The sequence below is a fragment of the Pundamilia nyererei genome, unplaced genomic scaffold (assembly GCF_000239375.1).
Source record: "Pundamilia nyererei isolate P.nyererei 1_Seehausen unplaced genomic scaffold, PunNye1.0 scaffold00005, whole genome shotgun sequence".
In the NCBI taxonomy this organism is placed as follows: domain Eukaryota; kingdom Metazoa; phylum Chordata; class Actinopteri; order Cichliformes; family Cichlidae; genus Pundamilia; species Pundamilia nyererei.
In genome coordinates, this window is record NW_005187406.1 from 1,551,550 (window position 1) to 1,564,314 (window position 12,765).

Below are 12,765 nucleotides of genomic sequence, written 5' to 3' on the forward strand. Positions count from 1 at the left end.
TCAACTGTCTTATGAATCACTTGCTCATCATACAGCTGAACTCAGAAAAGCAAATTCATGGGGGGAAAAGTCATTTTCCTCACAAAATAACACTTTGAATATTTCAAACAATGAGTTATTTTACTTATGCACATTTCAAATGATTGCCGTTAAAGTACATTCTCATTTTGCATAAACTGTGTTGTGCACAGAAGCTACATTTAACAACTACGAAACAAACAATGAGGAGTGAAATAATTCCCTTCATCAAAAGGTCATCTTATCCATTTAATATGCAAAAGCAGCAGTCAGGCCTAACAAAAAAAAAACAAAAAAAAACAAAAAAAAAAACAACAACAACAAAAGAAAGTAGCATCCATGGCTCGGACTGAGCGTGGTGACTGCTGTGTCTGACTTTTGTTTACAGATTTATTAAATATTTCATACAAACTTATTTTATATATAAATACCTTTGTCATTCAAAACTGTGACTTAGTGTTTTTGCCTTTAATCCAATGACAAACCCCTTCTTTCCCAATATCACTCTCCCTTCATTCTCACAACTAAATACCTCGACAAATTAAAAAAAAAACAAAAAAACAAAACTAGTAAAATAACTAGTAAAAAAAGAAAGAACTAAAGATACAGATATTTTGGCAAGTCAGGAAGACAACCTGTATGCTTGTCTGTTTCCTCAGTATCAGGTAGCAAAGGTTTACATCTGGATCTCATCATTTTTCATTGAAACAAGCCTGACCGAGTGTCTTACAAAGCAATAAAGAGACTGGTTCATTCCAAAATGAAAACAAAGACTTCATCTACCAAATAGCATATCAGTAACAACAATTTTGTAGACACAATACCCCATCAGCCTTTTACGACTGAGGAGTAAAAAGCAATGGTCGTTCAACCTGTTTACTTGGAGTAGCTGTGTATGTGCACTTTTTCCTGGTAGTGACAGAGGAAAATCTTCTAGTGGATTTCTCTGGACTGCTTTAAAGACGCATGACTGCAATTCAGTACAATTTGATTACTTTGATAACAGCCTCACTGTTTACAGTTTTCTGTCTCCGCTCAGTATCAGCAGTCATATTAAGTTCCTGGTAAACAACGTAAAGCAAATACTTTCTAATGGCACTGCAGATCACATGGCGGCTTTCACTGCAAAGCAGCCACAGGAAATGCAACACGTTCACCAATTTAAATGCTACTTTTACTAAAATGATATGGATCAGAGGGAAGTCTAAATGTTCATTTTGTTGATGATAAAACACGCGCTGGTACTGAGGAAAAAAAAACTAGCATGCAGGCTAGTGAGATGTTGGGTTGGGGAGATAGTCAGTGTGTCGCAGAGGGGGTTGTATGATTCCAGTACAAGAGTCCCCTGAAGGCATAACAGCGGTGAAGAACCCCCCCACCACCCTAATAAGCTTAGAGTTAGATGAGTGGTGCAGATCTGTCATTTGTGACAGTCGGCTTCAGCTTGACCATGGCAAAGGGGTTCCCTCCTCTGCGGAAAGAAAATGAACAAAGATGTATGAGGTTATTGTTAAATAGATTTTTAATTAGTCATATGGATATGTGAAAATCTGCCAGCTGTGTCACTCACGCAAGAAAAGGAGCCTTTGGAGTCCCGTTGACTAAAGAAACCTGTTATTAAAGAAAAAGCAGAAGAAATGACTCTTTAACTTCAAGTCACCAAAATGGAAACAACACAAAGTTCAACAGGCATCATTGCAATCTCCAAAAACTGCCTCCAGCTATTAAGAAAGCACTAGTTGTCGGACTAGTTTGATCAGACTTCCCATCAACAGTTGTCGTCCCCCCCGCCTTCCTTTGACATATAATTACACCACAAAACTCAGAACTCACTGAACCTGTAATCTAGACAATCTAGAAAGGCTGGCAATTGAAACACTTTTTTTTTTTACCCTCTCTCACCTTAGGTTGGTGATAATCTTACTGCCAGCAGAGTGAAAGGTGAGCATGGAAAACAACGAGGTTCAGGAGCAGAAATCTCTGAGCTGCATGCCCCGAGGGCTGCCGTAGTCTCACAATATGTCCCGTGACAAAAGGTTTTAAAATGAACCATCAGTGGTTTCTGTTTTTCATGGTAGGTCACATCAGCTCATGCAGATAATTTTATTATGTGTATGAGAAGGCCTTTTTTGTTGTCGTTTTTTGTAGGAAACAGACATTACCCATCTTTTCCCCTAGAGAGCAGGAAACACCAGGTGTCAACAAAAAAAAATGTGACAGTTCTTAAAGCCACAGACGGGCTTTGAAGGCATTACATTCATCATTCATTGTTTGAAACATCCTGGCTTTTTTGTAGTTCTCAGCAAACTTTTACTTCTGATTAGATGAATCACAAATAAATGAGCACAGATTTGCTTCACAAAGAGAAAACCTCAATCAAATTTGTGTTAAAAAACAGAATTTCTTCTCCAGTTCAACTGATTATGTCACAAAAAAAACCCACCCTAACCTTGCTTAAAGGTGTCCTGCAATTCCCCCCCTCAAACAGCACAGAATATAATTGTGTCCAACACACACTGATCAACTATGATGTAAAGTGACCCCTGACCATTGTGACTGTGCACTGTTAGAATAATGCACAGCTTTTCCTTTGTCACATACCAGGCAATGTACACACCCCCATGGCAACAGCACTTCCTAGCAGTGGATATGGTAAGAAGGAAGGGCAATGTGTTCCTTGAGACACTCCTGAATTGCTTTTGTAGTGGAACACAAACTAACCCCACCTCAAAAAGCCCCAGATCCCAAATGAACTGATCGTTTTTGGGATGTGCTGGAAGAAGTCCCACCTCCCACAATTCACAGGACACCCAGGGGGTTCTATTATTGTAACTGATAGCTAGCTGATAGGGCTGATCTGAACATAAACACTTTTTTGGTGGTAAATTTGTAGCTCCTACATTCTCAAACAGGATGTAAAATTTTGGGGTACGCTGAGCTGGTATTTCCCCCACTGTCGTATATTTCATAGTGAAACCCTGACGCAGCAAACTCAGAGGACAGTACAGACAGTCCAGAACAGAAAGGAAGGTGATGAGAAAGAAGTGTGCCTGGGCTTGCCTGCTGGCTCAACAGATAGTTCATTTCCAGTCAGGCAGCACAGCACAGTCACAAAATTAAATTGAGACTGTACTCTCTCATCTTTTATGCTTCCCTCTGTAACTCTTCTCTAGTCAAAACCTGTCTGGGAGTATTTTACCACCTTTTTCTCCTCTCTGATTTGTTTTACACTTTTCTTCTAGGTACCGTGGTCATGCCTGTATCTGTCAAAATTACAAACAGGCCCCTACTGAATGTGACTTCTCTGAACATTAAACATACTTCCTGGAAACTATAGTCTTAATAAATATAGCGCATTTCCTTGAACCTTGTTTACAGAACACAGGTGTGCTTCTAGCTGTGCCATTTCAAGGGCGTGGAGCCGGTGACTGCGCACTAAGGAGATGTTGATAAGACGCGATCAGTTCGACTTAAAAGTTCTGCCTGCATGATGGCATTTATGGTGCATGTGTGGAGTGACGACCCAGCAAGGGCACGTGTCCCATCAGGAAGAAATAACCTTGTGTTAAAATGATGACTAACTCCACAAACTTCAGCCATTAAACTTCGCCAATGAGCAGCAGCCGGGCAGAAATGCATGTCACATTACAGAGCAGCTGCAGGATATTAGCTTTTATAATGTCTCTACAAAGGGCAATGTTTGCTGAGGACTTAAATATATCAAGACTCCCACGCAAACTTTGCAGAAATTCATTTTTGTGAATCACAATGACTCTGGTGGTTCTTTTTCTTTATCTCCAAGTAGCCTAGAGTTTGACATGTGGTTCAGAGTGGTCCAAAGTGGAAGAGAGAACCACAGCTGACCAAAAACCACCCCCCCAAAAAACCCCTTTCTTTAAATCTGACTGAAATTAGTAACTAAAAACGTGCTTGTGCTTGAGGCACAGCTGTTCTGAACAGCATACCATGTCGTATTTGACAATCCTTTGACAAGTACTGCATTCTGGATTTTTCAGCAGACTAACTCCTTTCTGTTCACAGACTGGGTGTCAAAACTCAACAGAGAGAGGGGAGGGCATGTGTGAGATATGGGGTTGCAGTTAGCTCAGACCTATTTCTAATAGCAAAGAGGGCTGAAGATGACGAGCAGCTACTCTTTTCGCTCCAAGCTTTCAACAGTCACTCTTAGCTGTTCTTTGTGTTGGTGCCTAATATTAAACTTAACAGCATGTTAGTATCTGATGGAACAAGGCCCATCAAAGAAAAGCCCTGAGGGAAGGCGTGATTGGTGCAAACAGACTACTTTTATTGGACTGGAAATCGACATCACCTCCCTGTTTTTAAAAGGTGGCTCAGTGAGACGCTGCTTGAATGGCAAAGGCAGGTCTTGCACTAGCTTTCAAGGCACCTGGAAATGATTACTGAATTTGCTGGATAGATCATGATCTCAAGGGGCTGTTTTTTGCCACTGCGGGGTCTTTGATCATTTGCATAGGTCTTTTTTCAAAATAAAATTTAAATGAAATATTTTTAAATGCCCAGCATGTCAGCATAACAATATTAGCGCTTAAAGGAGACACATTATGCTCATTTTTCAATAAAGCTGTTTTAGCTTCCCTTGGCTAGCTTTCCTGCAATTGGCTACCTCTCACAAGCAAAAGGTTTTAACAGCAGCTTCTGTGCTCACACCAAGAGATGTGTGAATTAGACCGTATCAAGGATAGCTGCAGCCGTACAAAGCCAAGAGCAGAAATGATAATGTGAAAGATTGTTAAAAGCAGTGTGAAATACACAGAAAAAAAAGTATACTTATTGTTTTACAATGTAATGGAAAACTACAGAGCAGATTCAGAAAAATGCTGAGTAGCACACTCACTGAACAGCTTCCCTAAATGACAACCCTGATCATCATAATAAATCAATCATTTGTGAAATTGCACAAATTCCATACATGCTTGTTGTGTTACAGCAAAACATCCAGTGTAAAGGCATGTTGTTTATCCGTTTTCTTCTAGAGCACGTGTTCTTGGTAATACCTACAAAACTCAAATTGCTTAACTGCAGCACTATTTCAAAGCATTGCCACCTAAAGATACGTCATATCAACCCGAATTATCAAAACATGAGAAAAAAAAGATATCAGGTCACGCTCTGGAAATGCTCCTGATACAGCTGATGACAGGTGGTTTACTTAATCGAGTGCTGATACTGACCGTGTTTACTGGCGAAGGCATTGAGAGGATGACTGGGCGGGAGGGGGCGTCGTCGCTGTAGTCTGGTGGTGGCAGCAACACTGTTTCGTCGTCCTCCTCCTCAGTCTCTGGCAGGCTAATCGTACTAAGACGATGCACCGGCGTGCCTAGATTACTACTGAGACACATTACATAAAGCTTCAGTTATCCAACAGCAGCTGTGAAATTAAAAAAAAAAAAAATTTATTTATTCAATGCTTGGCTCTGACACCTCTTACCTATTTGATACCACCGACTCAGTGTAAGTTCGACAATAAGATGAGGGAAACCAGCCCCGCCTGGGAACAGAAGCACATCGTTTCATCTTTAAAAAACGTCAAAATAAAATTACATAACGAGTCATGCAATTTCTTAGCAGTCATCTGGAATCCATCACGATAGAGAATCACCGCAGCAGACAAAACACTTGAATAAAATTCTAACATCAGACACAGAATAGAAGATTTTGTTCACTAAGACTCCAAAGTTGTCTCCAAGTCACGTCTGGAGAAAACGATGGCTTATCAGACCAATGCAGTGGATTTGTTGCTAAGAAACAGAAAGCACTGATTTCTCCCAACACGGCCTCTTCTTGGGGGAAAAAAAGAAAAGGAAAAAAAAAAAAAAGCCATTGACTGCATTAAAATCACTTGAAATTAAAAAGGCCGCTTAATGCCACGCACAACAAGCAGATAAGGCTCGTGTAAATTCTTTCAAAGTGGGACAAACGCAAACTGAAAGCACTCCATAATCCTGCATGATGAGCCCTAAGTGATCTGGCAAGGATGAATATGAACGTAATTATACACAGAAGGAGGGTAATGCTGCTGCAGCCACATATGCAAACACAGCCTGCTGTACATAAACAAGCCTGATCCTTTGTACAAGTGGATGCAAAGCTAACAGGTGCTATGTTTGTCTAAGGGAATAAAAAGCAGGGAGATCTTTCATTTAGCACCTGTGAACATTTTTCCACCTTCTCTGGAGGTGACATGTAATCACAGCTGCTAAAAAGGTCTGACTTCATTGGAATTTATAAAAGTTCCAGCTAAAATATTTTCCTTCCTCGTGTTTGGGGAAGGAAAATGTTGTTGTTGTATAATCTACATGAGAAGATGCCTCCTGGTTTGTTTTGGGGGTTTTTGCATGTTTGCACCCATTTTTCTGCATGTGTACGTGAGTGAGCTAAGATCAGGCTTTACGACTGTCGTGTTGAACATACCGGACATACTCTGTATTTTGAGGCATGTGGTACTAGCATGACAAAGCAGCAAAAGCACAAAAGAGAAACTTGTACTGTCAGCTGAGTTATGTGGGGGAAAAAAACCACCCGTGTGCCACGACTGCAACGTCTTTCTTGTAATGGAAGTATCATTCCTGTCTTAGGTGTACCAACAAGTTAACTTTTTTTTAAAAATGCTAAAACGCCCACCGTAGCTAAGATTATGCACTTGACTGGTAGGGACAAGAAAACAGAATTCAGTTGACTGCAATCTGCAATTCACTAACATCTAATGGTGAGATTTTACAAACTGTACCTTTAATGTTTTGATATTGCCTAAAAATTAATAAATAAAGGAATAAATAAAAATAATATTCAACTAGAGATATTTGGGATTTGTAGACAACAAATCTATTGAGTGAATAAAATGAACGATACCCAGATTACAAAATGTAACTTTAAATGAGATTGAGGAGACTAAGCTCAGGTTTTCGTAGCCGTCAACACAGCCCTGAATACAAAAGCAGATGAAGACTCACTGCTGCGTCTTCTCCAGCTCTCCGTACAACCAGCCGTCCTTCTCGTCCTGGATGAGCAGAGTGATGATGTCGCCTTCATCGAAGCTCAGGAGCGTGTCGTTGTTGCCTGCTGTGTGAGGGAAAATGGTTCTAACCCGGAACTTCTTGCTCACGTTCAAACCAGATGACTGGGATGTAGATCTCGACAGGCTGCCATCTCCAATACTGCCCTGATCTGGAGGCAGAAGAGACTAGAAATGAGACTTTGCCAGATTTCTGTTGAACCGTTGTAAACGAAGTTTTGTTTTGTTTTTTTTTTAATTTGGGGGGATGGCTAGCTGTTTCTGCAGCTATTTAATGGACAGCTCTGGCATGAGAATGTTTCCTTTACACATATACAGGAAATATGAGCGAGTCTGGCCTATTTTAGACAGAAGAAAAATAAAAATCACACATCATGTAGATAACAAAGTTGATTTAGTCTTCACCAATAAAGATTATATATTTATTTATGCAGTTCACATAAGCCAACTTTACCTGAGCTGTGGTCTGAAGAGGAGTTAAATGGAAATGTGGGCTCTTGATTAAACATGTTGGCAAGTGGGCTGAACTGAGCTTTGAGGGGTGGTGCTGGAGGAGGGCCAGAGTCCACATTGACCTGAAGAGATCACAAAGACTGATTAGCGGATGCATCAATATGACAAAGTGAATTGGCATTATTCAGATCTCAACAGGTCCTTAGTGCTATAATCAAACAGTCACAAAGTGAAGTGTGAAGCACTAAACAGCTGTTGCCTCACTGGACCTTAACACCACACAACAGCAACAACACATCTGAGAATTCCTGCTGATAACAATCACCCATGTCTTACTACTTTACACAACAGCTTTCATCTGATACAACAGATTTCATTACTTTAACAAGATAAACTACAACACAACAACTTGAGAAGATAAAAACCCCGCAGGGCCAGTCTTTTACAAATGCTTTGTTCTCCTTATGCACTACAGCATGCTCTATCCTCAGTTTTAATCTAAACTACCCCCATGGTACGGTGAGAATATGTGATAGAACAAGGTAATACATGACAGAAGAATGCTTAACATCTACAGATTTCACACTTACAAATCAAATAATAAAATCAAACCAACCCTGTTACAGTGATCAACCAGCGGTGATTGTTGTGGAACGACGGACAGCCCTTCTATCATGCTCACCACAGAGTCTGGCACCTTGGTGATGTCGCTGCACTTTTCCTGCCAGGTGGGGATCTTCACCGACAGTATTTCTTTGGCCTGGAAGCACCAGAGAATGAGAGCAAGTTAAATGATCCATTATAGAAGGTGTGATGCGGCTGTGCTGGATGTTCATCTCAGTCCTTGCTTACGTTCTCATAGAAGTTGCTAATTTGACCGGAGAACATGCAGTGTTTGTCCGCCAGGAAACAGAAGCGTCGCTTTTCTTCCAGCAAAGCCTCTCTGCAGCCGTCAGCAATGAACTTCTGCATGTCCATCTGGCGTGATGAGATAGTCTGCAAGTACTGCAGAAGGTGGTCACAGGACAAGAGGTTACAGAATAGGGTGAATAACAACAATTTAATCTGTGCTTCATCGGGTTCATTAAATGCATTGATGAGCTTATAGTTAAGAGGATCTATTTAGCCAATTTTCAGCTCCATAGTTTTGTTTGGCTGTATTAGAGTAGCTTTGCATGATTCACAGTTCAAAATAATCTTTATCTCAGTTCAAAAAATGTCAGAAGAAAGATTATGACAAACAAAAGGGTTTAACCACATGTGGGTGGAGCTATTAACTTAATTACTATCATTAATATTGATGTACATTTATTTATTCTATTTGTAGTTTATTTATTGTAGTATTAATATAGGTCCATTTAATTAAGTATTTTTGAAATTTTTTAACATGCATTATCCCTTTTGTTTTTTAAACTTTGCATTTATATATACACATATATTCAGTCACATCTGTATCAGGCCATAATTGCAACATAAATAAAATCCTCTTTTAAATGGAGTAAGGTGACTATTCAAAATACTTGCTGTTTATTTTATTTTATTTAATTCTTTGCTACCAGGTGCCAACGCCTCTGATCGGGGGACTTTTGTTGCTTTAACACCCAAGATTGGGAAAACTGACTCTTGATGGCTCCCTGTGAGCAAAAGCTGTTTGGGTGCTCAGGTTAGATGCACAAATCACGCTCCTAATGAGCTTTGTAGTCAAAGTCCCTGCACTTAGGGACAAATTTATTTGAGTCTCCTGCTGCCCCTGGATCAATCTTAGCTCAGCGGGAGACCAAATCAGTCTTCCCCTTCCCCACAGAGAGCCTGAGACTGAGTCTACGCGTCACGCCGCACACACGGGCAGCTGGACCCTGACACAAGGCACACTGAACCCTTTAAAATAAACTTCCCAACCTTCACTCCATCCCTTTTTTATTCAACGCCTACTCCCCCAATCGTTTTCATTTTCCCCAGGTTGTCATGGTGATGGTAAAGCAGCCTATCTCCAAGGGCTCTGTCAAAGACCCTCCCCTACTGTCTGGTCTCATTCCCTCTATGTGTGTCTCTCTCTCAGACACGGAATCAAAGCTCTTCATTTCCCATTTTCACCACTAAAATTGCCCAGACGTGAGGTGGAAGAGCAGGCCGACAGGGCTGAGCTCATTACTGGCCCCTTACTCAAGCCCTACACATTATTAGAAAGCTGGGCAGTTAGACTCGTCTCGCATGTAGCTCACTGGTGTCATTTTTATCAGATAATGAAAAAGTCCATTCTGTGGAAAGAAAGGCCCCAGTTTCAACCTGGCTTGAGAAACAGGATCAGGCTATCAAGCTCCACCCAGACAACACGGCTTATTGTATGGGTGTCTTTTAAACAGTGCCATTCAAATGCAAAGATAAACAGAGGACTGATACAGAGTTTAGCAGCAGAAAAACACAACAGAGCAAACCTAGAACACTTAGATCTCTTTTGCTCTTTGTTTTTACTCCTTAAAGAATCTCATAATACACAAGTTTTAGGTCTGGACTGCAGGCATGCAAGTTCCCAGACTCTTCTACTTTTACTATGAAGCCATGCTGTCATTGTAGATCCAGTTTAGCATTAGCATTGTCTTTATACAATGCAGATGAACAGCACTGTACAGTACCAACTATGAAGCATTATGCTAGCAATAATAATAAAAGCCTTAGTGAGCATATTTGAATATTCAGCTACACACTTTCCTTACTTTGCCTTCGATTACTGTGGACTTTGAACTGACATTCATTTTAATAATTTTCACTTTTGGTGTTGGTTGTGAACATTTTATTAAAAAGGATCTTCAAATACTTAAATGTAAATAGCTTATACCTGTAGACACTACTGTGGACTCCACTTTAAGTTTCCGTACTTAGATAAATGCATCACACTACGTTGCACAATAAGCACATCAGTCCACTTTTTCCAGAGTGGACTGAAGGTTAAAAAGCCACAGAAATGATTGTTGTTGTCATAAGAAAACATAATTACATGATGGAAACTTTCTGAGCAGAATGCAAATCAACGATAAGAATGATGGAGGGGTAGTATTTATATACCAACACAACACCCACACACACCTGAGTGCATTCAAAGTTAATCAAATTAACTAGTCCATCAGTCAGTAATAACTGGATATTTAAAACAACAGTATTTTGACTGTTTTTGTAGGTTTTTCTAAATGGAATTGTATTTATTTAATCACTGCTTACATTTGTGGTTTACATGAATGAAACTTATTAGTAGACCAATCAGATGTGCTGCATCCAATACAACCTGAATCTCAACAGGGTTTGAATCTGTGCCTGCATGCATGCTTTCCTTTGTACAAAAAAATGGGTGTGTGTACCTTCTATGAAAACAGTCATTTAAGCCATATGATTGTTCTATTGTGCACCATGTAAAAACAGGTGAACTGCACGCAGCTTTGACCACGGTGACTTCTTTGATAGTTTTATTACTAAATGAAAGGTTTTTAAAATGCCCTTTTATCCCACATAAGTCAAAACATTTGAAGACACCAAGGGTGTCCTTTCTCAAACGCCTGTCATCAGCGGCGCTATTATGTAATACAAAAGAAAAAAAATAAAATAACTGAAAAGCAAACATGGAATTTCATTCCAATGAGTTGCCCTAATATTACAGGCAAACTAATCCCTATCACGAGAAGCCTTGGCCTCAATTCATTACCCTGTCAAATAAATGTTATACTAGTCATCCAGTCTTCACAGCCAGCCGAGTGTCAGCATTCAAACTCCACATACTTTAAAAAACATCCAAAGTATTAGCACACAGTCGCCTTTTAATGTTCAGGAAAGATTGGAGCTGGTTTTGTTTCAAGCTCACCTCGTTCTCTCTGAGGTCATATTTGGATGAGTGCTTTCCCTGGCTTTTCCTCCTGAGCTTCTTCAGGTCTGTCTGAGAACGGTCTAGGGATTCCTGTTTCACCTTGTGCTCTGACTGATAGCGCTTGAAGGTGGCCTGCAGGAGTCATTTAACAAGAGGAAAACAGGCATTTCACTACACAAACAAGAAGAACTAAACCATCATCAATGCTTCCCTTAGGGACGCTTAGCTTCCATGAAATATAGTTACATAAACAAGATGTATGCAAGAGGAAACTCCGGAAAAAAAGAAGAAGTAGAAATGCCTAAAACTCATTTGCTGAAATAATCAATTTAGTTGGCTCCAAAAGTGATCTTTCCAACAGAACTCAACATGTGGTATAAAATTCTTTTTATACCAGCCGTTCTTTTTAACTTCCAACTAAAGCTTTAATTGTAATAAAAGCTTAATGTTGTGTACTATTAGAGTGTGGCCACATTAAGTACATGTAGACCTCTTGACAGGTGCTTGTCGCTAGTAGCTTCCTGCTGGGCTTCTCCTCAGATCATTAGAACCACTGAACTCTCGACCTGTGTTGGTGATTTTGGAAGATTTGTAATGCAGTTATTATATAAAAATATGCCTTGCACTGTGGTTATTTGTACTACTAGACCATCCAAGCTTAAACTCTGGTACACATTTCTGATAACATAGCAGTCTACCCTGTGTTCCAAACTACTGGTTATGATCAAAATGCTAAAATTAAGGGTTCAAAATGTGATATCTAAAAATACTTGTTGATGTCAGGGTCGCCATGCCCATCTTTCATACTGTGACTGTTTGGATTAGAGACAGAAAAACGCTGTTTTCTCTATGGAGACACTTACGTTCATGTATTTGACATCCATCTCTGTCTTCTTCTCCAGCTCGATAATAACATCTCTGTGGAATCTCTTGAACTGCAGATAGGAAACATCACGAATTTGTTGATACATACATCAAAGTTACAGTTCAGTTCAGTCACATCACTCGTTGTGTACAGTAAGCATGGAGTGATCTTCTGGAATATTTGATAATGGCTTCAGTTGTTGACATATTTCATTTGGGAATACTTGTCTTCCGTTTATATGTTGTCACAAGGTATCTGAAGCATTTTACCCTAAGGCACAAGTGTCAAACTCCAGAATCAGAATCAGAATCAGAAAGGGTTTTATTGCCAAATGTTGAGCAGGTTTACAACATTAGGAAATTGCTGCGGTGCTTCAGTGCAAACATACTGTCATAAATTACGCTTAAATAGACATGTATATATCTATCTACTTAGCACTTTTAATTCTTATTCTTATTTTTATTTTCATGAGTGCAGGTGGTGATCAGTGCCAAACATGGAATGATGCAGTGAACACAGCGT

At 39.9% G+C, this 12,765-nt stretch overlaps 1 protein-coding gene across 3 annotated transcripts in view; it reads right to left on the bottom strand.

Annotated features, from left to right (window-relative positions):
* Positions 1-304: 304 nt before the first annotated feature.
* The window catches only part of baiap2l1a (BAR/IMD domain containing adaptor protein 2 like 1a), a 26,023-nt gene continuing 13,562 nt past the window's right edge, over positions 305-12,765 (bottom strand). The window contains exons 5-14 of one of the 3 annotated variants that reach the window (XM_013913216.1): positions 12,242-12,313; positions 11,376-11,510; positions 8,378-8,530; positions 8,142-8,285; positions 7,527-7,647; positions 7,011-7,224; positions 5,489-5,548; positions 5,232-5,388; positions 1,589-1,629; positions 305-1,489 (exon numbers count right to left, since the gene is read on the bottom strand). In XM_013913216.1, coding sequence (XP_013768670.1) covers positions 1,417-1,489; positions 1,589-1,629; positions 5,232-5,388; positions 5,489-5,548; positions 7,011-7,224; positions 7,527-7,647; positions 8,142-8,285; positions 8,378-8,530; positions 11,376-11,510; positions 12,242-12,313 — 1,170 coding nt within the window. In that variant the 3' untranslated portion in view covers positions 305-1,416. The remainder of the gene's footprint in view (positions 1,490-1,588; positions 1,630-5,231; positions 5,389-5,488; positions 5,549-7,010; positions 7,225-7,526; positions 7,648-8,141; positions 8,286-8,377; positions 8,531-11,375; positions 11,511-12,241; positions 12,314-12,765) is intronic. The other 2 variants (XM_005721703.1, XM_005721704.2) reach the window with 2 other exon arrangements.